The following is a 21,241-nucleotide window of genomic DNA, read 5'->3' as shown; positions in this document are numbered from 1 at the left end:
TTTATCAGGCGCTGCCTGTATCAATGCACTGTCTCTCTCTCTCTCTCTCTCTCTCTCTCTCTCTCTCTGTCTCTGTCTCTGTCTCTACATGACAAAAAAAAAAATTGAAGTGCCCAGGAGAGAAGAAGAGAGGAGGAGGAGGGAAAAAATTAAACTTCATAGGTTGAGAAAACATGTGATGCTTTTGGAGTGACTACAAAATTGAATCAAATTTACAAAGAACTTGGAGATATGAGCCCACCATCAATATAACATTGCACCCCCTTGGCCTAGATGCATGCACTGATTTGGTTGGGAAATGTGTTATAAAGCCATTAGAGCATAAAGCTGAGGCACGCTGGCCCATAACTGTTGCAATTGGTCCTTGATGTCCTACATAATGGCACTGGGACAGAGTCAGTGCCCAAGTTGGTCCCCCATGTGTTCTAAAGATCACACAGAATGCCATGTGTATATGAGCACCGTCCAATTAAAAATGGCACCAGAAGTAACAACTCTGTGCTTCTCTGAAACATTGCAAGAATGAGACCTTTCCCCAGATTGCCACCACACTCACCGACAATGGTCATCTAGAGGTAGTGAAGGAATACAATTCATCACTAAGCACAGTGTGCTCCTATTCATCAGCAGTACATGATTCCCAGTCACAGCACCACTTCAAAAGCAGCTGTTTATGTTATGGTGTTGGAAATCTACACACAGGATGGTAATTCTCCAGTCTGGTTGTTCCTAGTCTGTGATCAATGATGTGGAATGACTCAGAAATTTGCAGGGACACCATTACTTGTTTTTGGAGGGCAGGCACACTTGTAAAGAGGTTACGGTGCGCTTGGTGCACAACACTGCGATCGTCCCTTGTGGTGGTCAGATGCGGTCAATCACAACGTTGATGAGTATGCCTGGTCTCACGTTCGCATGCAGTCCAACATCAAACCACTGACACATCTGAATGCCCCACGATTGCTGGCCAAATGGAGACCTACAATGAGGCCCCTTTCAAACTCTGTTAGATGCTAATAACGCTGCCTCACACAAGTATGTATTATCTCTGTGTCTTTCACAGTTATCACTAAAAGATGAAGTTGTTCACATCCCTTATATATCCAACAGGACTGATAACAAAACTAAACACAAACAACAGTAATGCACTCTGATTGCCATTCTACCTGTCACAGAGAATTGCCACTCTAAATCATTTACATATCCACCAATGATTTGTGCATGTCGAAGTTACATTGACATCTGACCAAGTCAACAAAACCCACCAGTGAAGTTGCCAAAGATAGCAGCCTAAAACTGATCTGTTCATTTGAATTCATACTTAGATGTCAAGATGGTACTTTGATATCAACTTTTGCCATGGTATCACACCACATCACAAAATGACCCAACTTGGTGCTGGTAAGACAGAGAACCAACTACAAGCTGTTGGCCAGCCAGCAGAGTGCACTACACAGTGGCTGCACATGCATCCAAGGGTTGAGGCCTCTGCCGGTGCTAATGTCTTGTGACTTCTGTTGCGCGCCACACAGCAGCACGCCCAGATCATGGGTGTGGAATCTTACGCGCATCAGTACACCCCTTCCTGCTTGCGGGCAGTGTGTCGCTGATTCCCCAGGCAAGGAGTGGCCTCCCGTGATGTGGAGATAGTGCCCACGTCCATGGAGGCCTCAGAGATGAGAGGAGAGAGAGAGACCTTGGAATATGGGCGAAAGTGGCCAGCACGAGGAGATTCCCAATGCCCGCTGTGGGAGCATGGGATGACAGGACCAGTAACGTGTAGTCAAAGCCGGGATCGAAGGGGACAGCTGGCAGTGGTGGGAAAGGTGGAGGCAACTCTACCTCAGACTGAGGGCACACAGGAGACATCAGACTGGCAAAGGGCATGTCCACTGGCTGGAGGGACACCACAGCTGCTCCTGGAGGCTGTAACATCATAGGTTCATTGGACAGTGCTGACACAGGCAGAAACAGGCTGGGACACAAGCAGATAGGTGGCACCCAGCAACTAGGCCACCAGTAACAACAGTGGCATGCCTTGGATGGGTGGACAGGTGCTCACCCAGACACGAAGCTGATTTTCATGGCACCAGATCTTCCAGTCTCCCATGTGGAGAGTGCAGACATGGTGGTCATTCTGACACATGATGGCTGCCGGTAACCAGTAGGGATGCCAATCAACATCATGTACCCAGACTGCTGTCTGACAGCATTCTAATCGTTAGTACGGTGGTCACCAAGGCCACAGCATTCGACCCCCTCCTCAGACAGGTCATCCACCATGTCTGGTAGGTTGGTCATTTTGTTCTCCAGACGGCAGTTTCGATCAGCTTCGTAACTACTTTTTCTCGTGCCATCACCTCTTGGTCATCGTCCTTGTCCTCGTCATCGTCATCATCATCATCGGCGGCGGCGTTGTCGCCCTCCACCTCCTCCTCCTCCTACCTGGCAGGAGGTGTCATCCAAATGAAAACACATGATCAAACTCGGGGTTCAGACTGATGGGCAGCCTGGATAAGGCATCCGCATTGGAACCCAGTGGAGTGAAAATGGATGCCGTAGTGGTATTTAGAGATGTACATGGTGGCAGCCAGTCAAGAAATATTTTAGGGAATAGATTAAAAAATTTATTTCAAAGGCCCACAAGTTTTCTCCCAGAGTAACTTACATTGTATCTAAGTGACACAAGTCACCTGTCTTGCAAAACCAAGGCAGTTTCACGTGTGTGGATGCTGGAGTGTTTTGCAGTGTGGAACACAGTTGCCTCTCTCTCTTGTAATCCAGACCTCGAGAAGAACAGACGTCTTATTGGAAGGCAGAGTCTCTGGCTCTGCTTCACACGACCAGCCGCCAATGTAAGTTAACATGAACCGCTTCCCCTTCCATTGCAAATTTCAATTAATTGTTCAACCTCCTAGACTGGCCTAAACCTGGTAACTTCTGACCCTAGGTGCACCCCTTGTACACCGTACATTGAAATATACCCTCTTTATTGTACCTAATTTCCTGTTTTGTCATTTAACGGCAGCCCTGGATGCCGACTCTCAAATACTGACCACTCGACCTCCTGCACACTGTCCTCACGAGGCATACCTTCTCCCTCCTTCCCTGGCCATAAACATTAACATTGGTGACCAGAAGAGGGATCATACACATTAACATTGGTGCCAGAAGTGGGTTCCTATACATTAACATTGGCGTCAGAATCGCGCTTCGTTCCAACTGTTCGGTCCATAGGGTGTCCGTTTACTTTTGGTTCATGTTTGACATGTGGTCCATCGGTATTCAATGCTGTTATTCCGCTACGAGCTGAGCCTGGGTGCTGCAGTGCGCCAGCTGCGTCAGACACCGAGTGTGCACATACCAGCACCCAGGGCAAAGTCTACTGTCTGCCTCTTGCAGTGCACCGCTCCTACACGTGCTCGCTGAGTCCACCGAGATGCACTACACAGCATATGTGTGCAGGGCGTGCGCTCCGGCCCCATTTGATGGTTGCAGTCAGCCCATCTTCTCGGTCACCTCCCGTTACCTCTGAACCGAGCACCGAGGTGCGAAAGGAAAACGCGCAATGTGTCCTAGCCAGTGCCATGGCTCGCTGAGCGCACAAGCACGTTGTTCACGGTCGGAACGGCTTCCCTGCCACTGCTGCCGCCCACCTGCTGCCGCCCACTTGCTGCCCCACGTTCGCCACCGGTCAGCTCCCCACTGCCATTTGCATTTGGGTCCTGGCATCAACGCCTATGGTTCGTACTTTCAGTGCCATGCAGCCAACCGCCCTGCCGCCCTGCCGCCCTGCCGCCAACACTGCTGCTATGCAGGTACCGCGTGTGTACGGACCTCAGCTGCTGCACCACCGCCGCCACCGTCTCTTCTGTACTGTGAGTGCTGATATGTGCTGAGGCCTTGGAGCCATTTATCCAGAGAAGAACTTACAGATCAGTGAATAATGGCATAGATTTTGCATCTCGTACAGTTCTTGTCTTTTGTTTGGATGTGACTTTATTTACATGAACGATCTGAACTTTAAATTTTTGTGAGTATGCTGAATTCCTAGATAAGCCCCTCAGATGTATGTTAGGTGCATGTTAGTTTAAAAGTACACTTCCGTTGAACATGTGTACTGCCATAAATTGAGGTTATTTGTGGGCAGGCACGTGGTCATGTGGTTGAAGATAATTATGTACAGGCAAGAGTTCCTATGTGTGTTGTTGTAAGTGATGTTAAATGGTCTGTTTCATGCTGCCACCCCAGATGTCAGAGCAGAACTGTTAGCCATGATTCACTTTACCATGCAGCGAGTTTCCAGTGGAGACAATGTTTTTTTAGTCATGTAAATTGCGGCCTATGTTCCCAGTGACTGCTTACTATAAGGAGAGACTGCATGGCTCCTCCTTGTGGTGTCTATTCTATTTGTCTTTTATTGTTCAATAGATTGTGATACTTTGGATTTTCAACTAACTTATGGAACTAATGCTCCACTGCTTTGCAGATGAGCTAAGTCTACTGTTGTTTTAGATCCATTTATTTCCCTGTTTTCTTTCAAGCTGCCAAAGATTAAAAAATGATTGTGAGTTTTTCATTCTCATGCTGCTGACCAGACTATAGCTCTCAGGGGAGTTTGGAAGCAAGCAACCTCCAGTTGATGAAACATGAAGTGGAAACACATTGCAATAACAAAGCACGCCATTATGGGGTGTCTTCCCACGCACCGCCATTCAGTTTGGTGGCTCTCTGCATTTCAGAGCCCCCTCCGAAATATTGTACCACCATACCACGTTCCGTCTACTCTGATACATCTTAAAAACCGACTACTTGCTCCTTTTCCAAATTCTTAAATGGTTTCACCATTACGTACCCACCATGGCCCTGGATTCTAGATATGTTGCACTACATCAACACTCCCATTACGTAAGATTCCCCTTCAGTTGTGATACACGATTTTGTGAGTTGGCGATCCCGGAATCCTATTATGCAACATGTTTGTGCCCAGAGCTGGATTGGTATGTTTTTAGAAGAAAGGAAGCACACAAGTTATCTAAGATACTCAATAGAGAAGAGTCGAATGTGCCCCTGAGTTGAGGAGAAGTGCACTACCCTCTTGCTGCAGAGTGGTAAGCGAAATAGATTTTGTGGTAGGATAAAACCAAAGAAATTTCACCCAAGTAAGTGAAGAATTGTAGTTTCCACCCCATGTGCGTTTTTCACATTTAAGAGTTCACCCAGATGAACACAAGTTTCGTTATTGTTCATCCTACTTTTTACGAAGTAATTTAATGACGAAGTGAAGATGTTATGAGCGAGCACAGAAATCGGTGCTGCTACCATTTGGATACAGCACTATGCGTGTGTTTAGGAAGTACGAGACATCCATTTGTTTATTCAAACAATCACACCCATGACGTAATAAGATTGAGGCACCCACTGAAATAAGCACTAGAGTGTTGATGATTAGCACCCTTGACGTGATGTCATCACCCAAGTACAGTAATGCATTATCTTGTTGGAAATATAGTTAGCAAGAGACTTCCTCCCTAATGATTAAAAGTTTTTATTGTACAATGTCGCAGTATTCCCCCCCCCCCCCCTTTTTTTTCATAGCTCACCCTGTTACTTCATGGATTTTGTAGTAGTTAACCCCCACGAGACGTAATTGCCCCTTTGGAGACAGAGCACAGTTCCTCCCTCGCCCACGCATTGCACTGAGTTACTACCATTGCTCTGAGTCGCTCGCCTATTCATTCCAACCTCAACCATTACTTTGTACCTCCTTCCTCCAGGGCCATGTGCCTTACAAGGTGCGGTTAGCGCCCGCAGAGAGCCCAGCTGATTGGTTTATTCTTTCAGTTTTCACTTTCATAAATTGATCACCTACCTATCTCTTTCATCTATGCATCATTGACACTTCACGAGGCTTACCTTCATTTACACCCTGGTCAGTAGCCAATGCTGCTCGGACATATTTCCTTCCCCCACAGAGGAAGAGAAAACTCTAACTAGTGGACATATCATTGCTGAATCAATCTTATTCTGAAACTCATTACCTGAGCTTGTTCCCGATTACACCCAATTCCTTATTCTTTAACGTGAGCAGCCTTCGGGTTCACCGCGAGTGGGCCACTCGGCATGGATGGCCAATGGTCAATATGTCAAGCTACCCTGGCGTTGCGATTGCGGACCGCTGTCACGAATATACCCACAAAAACCCTGCATTAACCGCAACATAATTTTCTCATTGGTCAAATCCCTTTTCCTCCTAAGCCACAACATCCATTACTAAAGCTTCTGATTTAGCCAATTACTTACAAAACCACTAAATACCTTGAATTCCGCCTACACATCGATTGCAGGCATTGATTAATGCTACCCCACATGTTTCCACTCATGCTGATCACGATGATGAGTAAGCCTCTTTTCAGCACAACCATAAACCCCCCCCCCCTCCTTCCTTCATTACCCTGTTGCTAGTAACCTATATCCCTGTGGTTCTTTGGAATCGCCAGTTTAGATTACCCAGTGACATAGTGTCCACAAGTCTATTAACCATCGACTTTTCACCCGCCACTACAACCTCAGGTAATTACTTACTAATTTTTCATCCACTGTAATACTTCCATTTCATAACATAACTACCAGCTGGAGCTAACAAGATTAATCCATGCTTATAGGTACTCAAGCCTGACCACCTGCACTCTGTACTACCACCTGTCGCCACGACGCCCACTACTAGTGTTTCAATGTCTTCTTCTATGTGTTAACACAATGACATATTATTTGGTGCTTGCCTCACCTGTCCAACTCAGGAGTTATGCTCAAATGGTTGAATACCCTGTTGTATACCCCGCACCAGGTAGTAATTTCTACCAACTTGGATTCTGCTGTTCTTCAAAGAATGTTTGCTTCAGGATAGCCTTAGCAAGCACACACACCCTCCCCTCCGCCCCCCCCCCCCCTCTTGCCATTCCTCATCCCTTGCGCATACCTCTCCCCTCATTCCCCTCCAGCAAGACATTCGTTACACCGCAGATAATACCCCCCTCCATCACCCAACTAGAGAGAAGCGCCATTTAAGTTTGTCGACGTCACACGCATATCTCTCATTCCCTGCTGGACAAGCCATGTGCTCTTTTCCCGTCAGTCAGAAGTTTGTTTACAATCAGTGTGTGTGCTTCTGTCGCACAGTGCCACATTCTAGATGTGAATCTTTTCGTATTTAATGAACTGATTATAAACTCACTGCATTCTTTCCTTTTTTACATGAATTTTTATGAATAGGATGAGGAAAATGTTAGCTGTATTTTCACTATGGACAAACATTTTAATTATCTTTTCTAGAGTTTTGCCTGTGTGCTTCCCCATGCCTGCAACTTTGTTTTACAAGCTTATTTTATGCCATATGACACTACTCTGATAATCTCAAAACTGTAAACGCTAAGAACAGTTGACAGGACGTAAATTTTTCTTGAACTTTGTCATTTTAGAGGAAAAATAACGCTGTAACTGATCTTCACTGTCAACTGATTGTCCAAAAAGTGTTGTTTTGGTTCTGTCCTTCAGAATTTCTTGTTGTGATTTTAGTTATAGAGAACAGTTTGTTAATAATTATTGTAACATGTTTGCAGAACATTATGGTTGAGTGGCACTATTGGGAAAACATTAAATCCAAGTGTTCCATGTTGAGCACTAACTTATGAGAATTATTGATTATAGCTTCCCATTATTAGACCTATTGTATTTGTTGTGCAAACCAGAAACCATTTAGACCACAACATGGTCACATTTCAATCTGGTTAATTTTTATTTCCCTTACTTTTAACTAATTAATTTACATGTAAAACTAAATGATGTAAATGAGCAATATTATCCCATGAGGTAATTTAAAATGGGCTTTAAATGAATAGGTGTGTCTTATCTTTTGCTTTTCTGAGATTTTCACTACTGTTTGGCTGTATTGGCCATTTCAAATAAGGTATCCAAGTTGAGGTAGTGACAGCACATCAGATGCTCTGGCTACTTTACGTTACAATTTTTACAGTTGGAACTACTGAGTAATTTTGACCTAGGTGTAATATTTCACTGTCTTCTTCTCCTACTGTATGTTCGTATGTATTCCAGTACACCATGTTTTGAAGGACGATTGATCTGTGAAGTAATTAAGGTACTTGAAAGTGAGAAGGTAGTATTTTGGTATTAGATATTCATGGGTTTTGATGTGTACCAGTACCTTTGTTATCCCTTAATTCATCCATAATTCCAGTATTTTACAAGAAAACTTTTGTACCTTGTATTTTAACATGAGTTAATGTGGTTAAAGATTTTCATGTGATTTATGGAACATCATCTCTTCAGCTTGCTAATTGCATCTTTCATTCAACTAAAAAGTGCTAATATTTTGTAGCCTGTGAAACTCTGTGCTACTATTATCCGTAACTAATATATGGAGGATATAGCACAATTTTACTTTTGTTATCACTCTTTTTAAAAGTACTTCACCCAGTTCTCACACAAGTCAGACGTTAACAATTGCATTAAACTGATTTATTATGTTTTTTTACCCAAATACTTTGATTATCCTAGAACTGAGTATTCTGTCATGTTGTTGATGCACTTTATTTTGGTATTAGTTCCACTATTTAGCAATGATATTAATATTTGCCAAATAATACAAATAACGCCTGTAAATCATTAAAAGATCAGTGTTTTAAATGCGAACATTTTTAAGTTAGGCATTACCGTGACTGTTATTGACATTAAATGAACCAACAAGTTTTCTGTTACCAGTCACTGTGCTTATTCAGTTCGGCCACCATCTATTCCCTATGACAACGGGTTTATAATGCAACAGCAGATTAGTAACAGATTTTTTTCCCTGAACTTAACAGAAACCAAAATAGTTTATTCCTCTTTTCTGAAGCTTTCTGGTAAGATTTTAACATCGTATGTTTTAAGATCTGATTATATGGATTCAACTATTACAGGAGATATTGTATTGTAATTTGAATAGTTAATATTTTATTATTTTCTTAACTCATGAAATTTGATTAACTTGACTGCATTTAAGTCCCCTCCCACTTACATACACTAAATGAAATATTGTAACAGTTCCCTCCCATAGTATTAAGGCCCCTACTAGGGCAAACCATCTTTCCGGGGAGTGACTTACGCCGTTTTGTAAACAGTGTTTGTCACCACTTCTCTGGAAGGGGGAAGGTATGTACATGGTGGCAGCCAGTCAAGGAATATTTTTGGGAATTGATTAAAAAACTTATTTCAAAGGCCCAGTGAAATCTTTACAAGTTTTCTCCCAGAGTGACTTACGCTGTATCTACATATAATACAAGTTGCCTGTCTTGCAAAACCGAGGCAGTTCTGTACAGTTAAAGCTGCTAACAAGAGATGCCCTGAGACCTCTGCTGAAATTGCTAGCGAATTCACACCATTGGTTCTAGCCAATAGCCTGTGTGGGATGCAGGTCACATGTGTGGATGCTGGAGTGTTTTGCAGTGTGGAACACAGTTGCCTCTCTCTCTTGTAATCCAGACCTCGAGTAGAACAGACGTCTTTTTGGAAGGCAGAGCCTCTGGCTCTGCTTTTCACGACCAGCTGCCAATGTAAGTTAACATGAACCGCTTCTCCTTCCACTGCAAATTTCAATTAATTGTTCAACCTCCTAGACTGGCCTAAACCTGATAACTTCTGACCCTAGGTGTCCCCTTGAACACCGTACACTGAAATATATCCTCTTTATTGTACCTAATTTCCTGTTTTGTCATTTAACGGCAGCCCTGGATGCCCACTCTCAAATACTGACCGCTCGACCTCCTGCACACTGTCATCACGAGGCATATGTAACAACCTTCTGCCCCCTTCCCCACTCGTAAACATTAACATTGACCGAGCGAGGTGGCGCAGTGGTTAGCACACTGGAATCGCATTCGGTAGGACAATGGTTCAATCCCGTGTCCGGCCATCCTGATTTAGGTTTTCCGTGATTTCCCTAAATCGATCCAGGCAAACTCTGGGACAGTTTCTGTGAAAGGGCACAGGTGACTTCCTTCCCCGTCCTTCCCTAATCTGATGAGACTGATGACCTCATAGTTTGGTCTCTTCCCCCAGACAACCCAAACCTGTTAATATTGGTGACCACAAGTGGGATCATATACAGGGTTATTACAAATGATTGAAGCGATTTCACAGCTCTACAATAACTTTATTATTTGAGATATTTTCACAATGCTTCGCACACACATACAAAAACTCAAAAAGTTTTTTTAGGCATTCACAAATGTTCAATATGTGCCCCTTTAGTGATTCGGCAGACATCAAACCGATAATCAAGTTCCTCCCACACTCAGCGCAGCATGTCCCCATCAATGAGTTCGAAAGCATCGTTGATGCGAGCTCGCAGTTCTGGCACGTTTCTTGGTAGAGGAGGTTTAAACACTGAATCTTTCACATAACCCCACAGAAAGAAATCGAATGGTGTTGTCGGTAGAGCGTGGAGGCCACGACATGAATTTCTGATCATGATCTCCACCACGACCGATCCATCAGTTTTCAAATCTCCTGTTTAAGAAATGCCGAACATCATGATGGAAGTGCGGTGGAGCACCATCCTGTTGAAAGATGAAGTCGGCGCTGTCGGTCTCCAGTTGTGGCATGAGCCAATTTTCCAGCATGTCCAGATACACGTGTCCTGTAACGTTTTTTTCGCAGAAGAAAAAGGGGCCGTAAACGTTAAACCGTGAGGCATCCAGAAGCTTTAAACTGCGCATACCATCGCCGAATGGAGTTAGCAGTTGGTGGATCTTTGTTGAACTTCGTCCTGAAGTGTCGTTGCACTGTCATGACTGACTGATGTGAGTGCATTTCAAGCAAGACATACGCTTTCTCGGCTCCTGTCACCATTTTGTCTCACTGCGCTCTCGAGCGCTCTGGCGGCAGTAATCTGAAGTGCGGCTTCAGCCGAACAAAACTTTATGAGTTTTTCTACGTATCTGTAGTGTGTCATGACCATATGTCAATGAATGGAGCTACAGTGAATTTATGAAATCGCTTCAATCATTTGTAATAGCCCTGTACATTAACACTGGTGCCAGAAGTGGGATCATATACATTAACAGAGATGAACAAGGCCCATCACTGCAATCTGTGGGCTGCCTTATTGGGGGCTCAGTCGAATGGACTGAATGACAAAACTGACAGCTTGTGCTCTATAATGGGTTGGAATTTGGTGCCACACAAGGTTACATGAAATTTGGTGAATGCATGCACAATGGCCAGAGTCTCCTCCTCAACCTGAGAGTAATGGATCTGTATTAGACGCTGAGTTTTGGTTGCAGATGCCAGTGGCTGCTCGGAGCTGTCTGCATTCTGATGGGTGAGAACTGCCCCCACGCCATAATGGGATGCGCCTGTAGTCAAAACCAACAGTTTGTTGGGATCAAAAGTAGATAGATGCGGTGGTGACCTGAGGTAGTCCTTTAGCATGGAAAGGCTTTGTCGTAAATCAGACAAAGGAGAGGAGAAGGTAGATAGGGTGTGCAATAGTGGACGTACCAGAAATGGACCGATGGTAATGGGCAATTTTACTGAGGAAAGCCTGCAGTTCATGCAATGACAAGGGACACAGCAGGTCCGTAATGGCTTGACCAGACTCACCAGGGTTGGACACCCAGCCACGATTTGTGTGGCGCAAATACTCAAGAGAGGGTTGGAAAAATTTAGACTTCTGTAGATTGGAAGGCAGACCCAAAGCCTGAAGTTTGTCATAGAAGGCCTGGAAATTATGCAGGTGCTTGCTCCTAGTATGTCTGGTAATGACAGTGTCATACAGGTGGCTGAAACTGTGCAGAATAGTGGACATGACGTGTTCCAGATAGCCTTGAAAAATTGAAGAGGCACTTGCCACACCAACCATTAAATATTGGTATTGATACAGGCTGACAGGTGTATTAAGAACAATGATACACCTGGACTCTTCATCCAGGAGCAACTGATGATATGCTTCGGAAAGACCACATCTGGAGAAGAAATGACCTGCCGCTCAGCATGTACACAGCTCTTCGGACATGGAAATGGTTGTGTGTTGACCGCTAACTGTGGATTTATGATGACCTTAAAATCACCGCAAAGTTGCAGTTTATCAGAGGGTTTCATCATGATAATAAAGGATATGACCCATTCACTAGAGGAAATGGGAACCACAACCCCAAGAGATATGAGCCACTCCAGCTCCACCTTGACTTGCGAGTGGAGGGCTATTTTGAATCTGCTGAGCATGAAAAAATCTAGGACAAGCTGTCTACTTCAAGGTTGTGAGAGCTTTAAAGTCTGTGGCACCCCCTAGGCCTTCTGCAAAGATATCCTGAAATTCAGAGCAAAGAGATTCCAATGACTGATAGGACATCGCCAGATGTCAGTGACTGAAAAGCCAAAGACCTGAAAGATGTCAAATTCAAAAATATCTGCTGAAGTAGCATCGTGAACAACAATAAAGGCAATAGGCTGAGTTAATGATCAACAGGTAATGTCAGCTGTGAACTGACCAAGGAAAGGGATTTGCTGTTTACCATATCCTCATAAGTGCCTGTTTACCAGTGACACCGAAGGAGAAGAGCCAAGTTCTGAATATGTCTGGGATTAAAGCAGGGAAATTGCTGCGCCAATGTCCACCTGTAGGTGCAGCTACCAGAAAGAACCAAAACCTCTATACAAAGCTCCTTGGGCTCCTGACTGGGAACAAGCCCTGACAATGTCACTTCCTGGGTATCCATGTCCATGTTCTCTGATTCTGTGTTCTGTCCTGTTTAGTGGCAGACTACCGCAATGTGGCCTTTTTTCCAACACTTACGACAGATGGCCCAGCGCTGGGGTCACTCTGATCTATCATGCTGGGAGTAACAAGACAGACACAATGGCAACAGGGAGTGGTGGATGGAACACTGTTTACGTGCTACATAGAAGCCACCAGACTGGCTGGCTTGCACCGCTACTCCGTAATCCTCTCCGGATGCTGCAGACACAGCCGCGCCACTGCAATGCCGCACCAAGCTTCCAGTTGGCAACCAGTAGCACCTCATTGAGGGAAGGGTTTTCTAATTCGAGGGTTCATTGCCAGACTTCCTTATCCAGGGCGGAATGGATGACATCACGAACCATGACGTCTGCATATGACTCTTTCGACTTGGATGTGACAAAACTACACTTGTGACTAAGGCCATGGAGGGTAGCGGCCTAAGCATGATAATACTGATGGTAATGTTTCTTACATTCACAAAATACAACCCTAGCGATCACAACATGCAAGCAGCAGTGATGATAGGAAGACCACAACGAGCATAAATTGTCAGAAGACAATGAAGAAGGTTCCTGCTATGTGGCGAACTGCCACAACACAACATACCTCCACATCTGTAGTGTGGAAGGCATGGAAAAGATGCCATAGGCGCTGTCCATATGTTTCCCAACCTTCCACCGCCTCATCAAATGACAGGTACAGAGAAGGAAACATAGCTGGAGCTGAAGTAGGAAAAAGCTACCCAAGCAAAGTATGTTGCAAGACCGTAAGAAGCTCCACCTGTTGTTGCACCAATTTTTGAAGCAGGTCTTCCATGTTACAACAAGAAAAATGTCACAATGAAACACAAAAAGCAACCACAGAGCAAAACACATAAAAAACAACCCTATCTGTTGTCATTGTGTTCTGACTACAAGAACACATGGATAATAACAAATATAACACTTTATTACTTCAAGAATGTTGGTACAGGAAAACACCTGCCACAGAGTACAGTCTCTACTAGTCTGAGACACAAAGGCCAAATGTCAACACCTGAGACCAAGGGTGGCCTGACCCTACGCTATAAGCCAATGGCCGGCAAGAAGAGTGCACTACGGAGAGGCTGTAAGTGCATCCAAGAGTGGAGGCCTCTGTAAGTGACAGCATCTTGCGACTTCTGTAGCGTGCCATACAGCTGTGGGCGCATATTGCAGGTGTTTACTCTTATGCAGGTCACTACAATGTCCATCTCTAAAAGTGTTTCTGCACATGCTCCCACTTCATGGGAGTGGGTTGATGCTATCACATGGGCGCAAGCAGACTGTGTGTGAAGAAAATCTACAAGCAACATATAAGCAAACTGTGATCAATCTTGCACTGAGAATGATCAATGATGCATCAGTGTCAGGAAAAGACTTAACTTAGCCCCAGCTCCAATGTCACTACCAACTGTCAGCATCATAAGCAGTATGGAAGATGACACCCATGCTCTACCAGTTAATGAAGCCAAAGAAATACATCGTGAAACATGCAGAGTGCGCACCAGGGCTGTACCACCACAAAGTAACATTTCAAAGGCAGAAACAGTGAGTGGATGCCAGTCAAGTGATGTTCCAGAGTTGGACATCCTACTTCATGACAAAGAGAATGCTATAGTGCCGCTCCTGTGCTCACAATGTAAACAGAGAATTTATGGTCTTCTTGATGATGCACCGACAGGAAAATAGGAGGAAATATGACAAGTCACCTCCAGGGAAAAGCCATCAAACGCACCAATACATGGCAAGCATTGTTTCAACTACGCGGCAAAAGATTCGTAGGGAAGCCCTTTTTTTACATGGTCAATGCGGCACCTGATTTTGTCTTTGTTAGGTGGTCTGCACTCTGGGCACCGGAGAATGGGTTTCTTGACCTTGATTAGACTTTTGGGTTTATCAAAATTTAGTAGATTCTTAAAATAATCTGCTAGACTGTTATGATTTTATTCATTTGAAGTCACCGACCATACAGTCGTTTTGCTGAAAGCATAGTCATGGTGACCTATGAATTTCCTTCAAAAGGTCCTGTAATACCTTCTGCTTTCATTTGTCATAAAGGTTTGGTCTATTTTTTACGATGAGCAATTTTTCAAGATTCTCACTTTCACATAAATTACATGAGTATATGACTTTTTGTTTTCTTTCTGACAGAGTAAATACAAGTATGTAAATTATACTACTTGGGTTTTGAAATGTATTTGAGTTCTCAAACATCTACAGGCACTTCTCTTAGTGTAACTACAAGTATGTTTTAATACTCACCTGATCAAAATTTTTTCAACCGGCTTACGTAGTAGGGAACAACACTTTATTTCTGACCACGTCCTAGTAACTGGCGAATGCTGTTGTAAATTCTGAGTCACAGAAACTTTTCTTGGCAGTACATCCTTAGTAGAAGGCCTCTGAGGAAATGTGAGATGGGCTACCTGATCTCTCAGTTGACCTACAATCTGGAGTAAAAAGAAATTAAAACTATTACAATAATAGAAGAATTTACAAAATTTTAAAGAAACTACATCTATTAAAAACTTAAATATGGCAGAGTGTTCTTTTGTCATACTATGTGCCTCAACAACCTGGGTGTATTAGTTGTGAGCAGTCATGTATCTTCATTATGAAATCAGGTATATACTACAAGAGAAACTAGCTACTCCCAACGACCTCTAAAACACACATATACTGTAAACAATTATTGCTTCCATTATTACACATGCACAGTTCATTAAGTGACTTTTCATATTACTTAGAGAACTCAAATTACCTGGTAAATGGAATATAATGCCATACTAGAGAACTAAACAAAACAACATGAATAAATTATTTCAGAATTCATAATTACTCTGATAAGCCCTTAGAGAGGGCTTTCATATTCAAAAGAAATAACTCCTGTTTCCTCATATATGAAAACATCTTCCTCTTCATCTACACTTATCTCTATATCGACACACATACTCTGCAAGCCACTGTACAACGCATGGTGCAAGGTACCCAATATCAGCACTAGTCATTTTTTTTCTGTTCCACTCGCATATAGTGTGAGAAAAACAATGGCTGTCCATATGCCTCCTTATGAGCCCTAATTTCTTATATCGTATATTTGTGGTCCTTATGTGAAATGTATGTTGGCAGAAGTAGAATTGTTCTGCAGTCAGCTTCAAATGCTGTTTCTCTAAATTTCATCAACAGTGGTCCTTGAAAACGATATCACCTTCCCTCCAGGGATTCCCATTTGAATTCCTGAAGCTTTTCCATAATACTTGCATGTTGTTCGAACCTACCAGTAACATATTTCGTAGCCCGCTTCTGAACTGTTTCAATGTCCTCCTTTAATCAAACCTAGTGAGGACCCCAAACGCTTGAACAGTACTCAAGAACAGGTTGCACTGGCATCCTATATGCGGTCTCCTTTACAGATGAACCACACTTTTCTAAAATTCTCCCAATAAACCAAAGTCAAACATCCTCCTTCCCTACCACACTCCCCACACTCTCATTCTGTTTCATATTACTTTGCAACATTACACCTGGATATCTATATAACATGACAGTGTCAAGGGCACTTTGTTGTGAACAGCAGAGTAATCACATAGATGTAGATGTAGACACTATTAATGCTGTATCCAAGCATTACGGGTTTATTTTTCTTCTTTATCCGCATTAACTTACATTTCTCTACATTTAGAGCTGGTTGTCATTCATCACACCAACAAGAAATTTTGTCTGAGTCATCTTGTACCCTCCTACAGTCCCGTAACTTCGACATCTTCCTGTACACCATAGCATCATCAGCAAAGAACCACATACTGCTGCCAACCCTGCCCGCCACATCATTTGCGTACATAGAAAATTATAATGGTCCTATTACACTTCCCTTGGGCACTCCTGATGATACCCTTGTCTCTGAAGAACACTTGCCACAAAGGACAATATACTAGGTTCTATTACTTAAGATGTCCTTGAGCCACTCACATATCTGGGAACCTATTGCATATGCTTTGTTAATAGTCTGCAGTGAGGCATTGTGGCAAATGCTTTTTGGAAATCTAGAAACATGGAATGTGTCTGTTGCCCTTCAACCCTAATTTGCCATGTATCATATGAAAAAAGAGCAAGCTGAGTTTTGCATGAACAATGCATTTTAAAACCGTACTGATTCCTTCATAGAAACTTTTCGGTCTCGAGGAAATTTATTATACTCGAACTCCAAATATGTTCTATATTTCTGCAGTAAACCAATGTTAAGGACATTGTTCTGCAATTTTGTGGATCCGTACTTTTACTCTTCATATATACAGGAGCTACCTGCGCTTTTTTGCAGTCATTTGGGACTTTTCTCCGGGTGAGAAATTTGCGATAAATGCAAGATAAGTATGGCGCCAATGCTGTAGGGTACTCTTTGCACAACTGAATTGACATTCCAATTGCACATGGCAACTTTTGTGTTTTCAGTCTTTCAGTTGTTTCTCTATGCCAGGGATGCTTATTACTATGCTGTCCATGCAGGGCTGTGTACTACAATCAAATGACAGCACATTTGTACAATTCTCCTGCATAAACAATTTCTTACATGCAAAATTTAAAACTTCGGCTTTCAGTTTGCTATCTTCCTACTGCCACACCAGACTGGTCCACCAGACTGGTCAATAACCAACTGGTTGGAAGACTTGGACCTGCTTAGCAATTTTACACAGGACCAGAATTTTCTCGGGTTCTCAGCCAAATCTTTCGCTAAGGTGTGACAGCGGTAGTTGTTGTATACTTTCCACATGGATATTTTCATTGACACACAAATCTTTAGTAACCTTTGCTTGTCATCATTCGTGCATTCTCTTTTGAACCGAGAGTGCAACAGCCTCTGTTTCCTCCACATCTTCCAAATTTCATAATTAAACCATGGTGGGTCTTTTCCATCCTTAACCGACTTACTGGGCACATACTTCTCCAGATCATGATTTACAATCTGCTTAAACTTTGCACATAATTTCTCTATGTCCATCATACCGACACTAAATGATTTCAGTTCATTGTCTACCAAGGAGAGGTCCCCAATGGTGCGATCGACTATATGACACTATCTACAAGTTGATGTCGGTTAAGATCGCATGTATTACACGCTGCAGCTCTTCATCCTGATGGGCCCCTCAGAATTTTGTGTGACACTTAACAGCATTAAAAAAGATAGGATAATCGCTTCTTATACAGGAAGTTATGGGTTCAAATCTCATTAGGGGTTGTAAAATTTGTTTTTATTTTTAAATTTTTATCAAAATAACTTTGATCATCATTTTATTCAACTAACTGATTTAAATGTAATTTTTAATTCCATTCTTTTGTCACATAATTTTAAACATATCAATTTCATCATTTGCTCTCATTTCTCTTCAAATCATTCTTTCTCCACTTGAAATCTTTGTTGATGTGTTTTTAATTAATTTGATTTATTAATTTTGATTTAATTTCTTTTGTTTTATCACCCCGTTTCTTTTTTGTTTGTCTGGTTTTTTTGTCCACATTATTGCCTTCATTATATCTATTTCTCATTTTACTTGAATTTCATTTCACTTAGAAATCCTCTCTCATTTAAATTTTCATCTGTGTTACTTTGTCCATAGTGCAATAGGTATTTAGGTTATGTTTTAAATGCTTGTATGACAATTACCATGCAAAAAATACTGCATATCTGGTAACAAAAATACATTTTTCACCTGCACAAACATAAATCCAGAATTTTCAAGTAATTTAATATTGTATCAGATAAATATAATTAAATTTGTGTTCACAAAAATTCCGATTGGAAAATGAATAATATAAAGAAAAAATGAAACAAATGAAACAGTTCATACCATGATTAAAATGATGTGACAAAGGAATGGAAATAAAAAATTATATTCAAACCAGTTAAGTGAATAAAAATAATGAATGAAGCAATTTCGATAAAGATTTAAAAGTATAAAATAAAATTATGCACCATATGAGATTCGGACACAAATATGCACCATATGAGATTCGGACACAAACCTCCTGTATATGAAGCCATTACCCTATCCATTACACCACGCAAGCATAAACAATGCAACTTCTTTTGTCGCATGAAATTCCGAATTATTTTTATTTTTTCTATTTTTTATTTATTTTTTCTGTCATTTACTTGCAAACGAGAGCCCACCAGGGCAAATTGCTGCGGTGTGTGATACCTCGGATCTTAACCTTCATCACCATATAGATAATTTTAAAAAGTCAGTCGCACCGCTGGGGACCTCTCCTTGTAAGTAATATGCTAACTACTGCTTATCTGCTCTTTCTAGCAGAAACTCTCTCCTAGAATTCTTGTCTGATTTATAAACATCTGCATACAATAGTTGCTATGATGAAATCATGATCACTAATTCCCATCACTCTACTGATGTCATCGATAAGGTACAGTCTGTTTATAGCTACAATGTCCAAGATATTTTCATTGTGTGTGGGCTGCTGAACTAGCTGCTCACAACAGTTTGTGGATAATGTGTTCAAATGAACTTCACAAGACTGTCTGCCTGTATCCTCTGCAATGAATCTATAAACATCCCTGTCTATATTTAGTAGGTTCAAGTCACCTCCAACTGGTATTGCATGCTCTGGGTATTTATGCATTACTGACCATAGACTTCCTTTGAATGACTCTAGAACTGTCAAAGCAGAATCAGGTGGCTGGTAAAAACATCCAACAATTAACTTGGTTTCACTTAGACCTGTTATACATGGCATCTACATCTACAGCTACATGGTTACTCTGCAATTCACACTTAAGTGCCTGGCAGAGGGTTATCGAACCATTTTCATACTACTTCTCTACCATTCCACTCTTGAATGGCGCAGGGTAAAAAGGAACACCTAAATCTTTCCATTCGAGCTCTGATTTCTCTTATTTTATAATGATCATCATTTCTCCCTATGTAGGTGGAAGTCAACAAATTATTTTCGCATTCGGAAGAGAAAGTTGGTGATTGAAATTTCGCAAATAGATCTCGCCGCGAAATAAACTGCCTTTGTTTCAGTGACTGCCACCCCAACTAGCGTATCATATCAGTGACACACTCACCCCTACTGCGCGATAACATGAAAAGGGCTGCCCTTCTTTGCACTTTTTCAATGTCCTCCGTCAATCCTACCTGGTAAGGATCCCACACCACGCAGCAATATTCCAGCAGAGGACGGACAAGTGTAATGTAGGCTGTCTCTTTAGTGGGTTTGTCGTATCTTCTTAGTGTTCTGCCAACAAAGCGCAGTCTTTGTTTCGCCTTCCCCCACAATATTATCTATGTGGTCTCTTCAATTTAAGTAGCTCATAATTGTAAAGGAAGTTTAAGGATATGAGCACCAGTCCAGTACTATAATGAAGAGGGTTCAGTGAGGTAACTTCACTGTCATATACAATTTTGGCCTCAATAGAGACAATATTTTTGCCAACTGCAAAGAATGATTCCTGTTATGATTCCTCATCTAGGGGGACCTGCAAATTCGTATGAGCAAGGTGTATCTTACAAAAACATTCACCCCCAGCAAGCTCTGTGATGAGGTCCTCCAGACATGGGATGGATTAGGTTTCCATTTGTGCTTGAGTATTGACAGTCAATTTAAAATCTCCACATGGCTGGAGAGAGCCACTGAGTTTCTTGACCACTACTAGGGGTGTGGCCAAATCACTGGTTTTTACAAGTTCAATTATCCCAGCTACATGGAGGTGATATGCTTAGTGACCATCTGTAAAGAGACAGGATAAGGCCGCATTTGGCAGAAATGGGGCATAGCACCTGGATGCGACGAGATATGGTCTGAAAATCTGGGGTGCACCCCAAGATAGGTTCAAATAGGGGTGCGAAGGTAGTACAGAGGTCGTCGAGCTCCTGGTATGCAACCATGTCTGAGACAAACAGAATCTCATCAGTGATGGAGAATCCAAACAGCTAGAAGGCATAAAGACAAAAATTGTTGCCCACTGAGTGACTATTGGCAAGAAACCACATTACAAGCCATAAGATACATTGTATCTAGTGTGGACCATGAACTGACCCTGGGGAGGATTGAATTGTCACCACATGGGACGGGGCCAGGTCAGAGGAACCAAGATGAGCATATGTTTGGAGGTTCATCAAAGAAACAGTTACTCTAGATGTGGAAAGCCTGGTTCACAATCTTGAGATCAATAAATAATTCAGTATCAGAAGTATCACCCTGAAAACAACTGCCTGAAGTTCATGCAATGTTCTGCAATGTATTGATGCCCATATTTGCTACAATGTGTGCAGTACGCGCAGTGATCCAGGTAGTCTGCACATGAGTGTAATGTGAAGCAGTCAGGACACAAGAGGAGACCCCACAGCATACATACGAGGTGTGATAAAAAAGTAACAGGATTTTTTAAATTTATTTTTGTCTTGTTGGT

The 21,241-nt window shown here is 42.3% G+C and overlaps 1 protein-coding gene across 1 annotated transcript in view; it reads right to left on the bottom strand.

Annotated features, from left to right (window-relative positions):
• Positions 1-21,241, bottom strand: part of LOC126249194 (KICSTOR complex protein SZT2-like) — a 706,154-nt gene that overhangs the window by 560,991 nt on the left and 123,922 nt on the right. The window contains exon 15 of the mRNA XM_049950848.1: positions 15,079-15,266. Within this exon, the coding sequence (XP_049806805.1) occupies positions 15,079-15,266 (188 nt within the window). The remainder of the gene's footprint in view (positions 1-15,078; positions 15,267-21,241) is intronic.

The sequence above is a fragment of the Schistocerca nitens genome, chromosome 3 (assembly GCF_023898315.1).
Source record: "Schistocerca nitens isolate TAMUIC-IGC-003100 chromosome 3, iqSchNite1.1, whole genome shotgun sequence".
Taxonomy (NCBI): Eukaryota; Metazoa; Arthropoda; class Insecta; order Orthoptera; family Acrididae; genus Schistocerca; species Schistocerca nitens.
The sequence above is the reverse complement of the archived record's forward strand: the minus strand, read 5'-3'. Positions and strand labels throughout refer to the sequence as shown.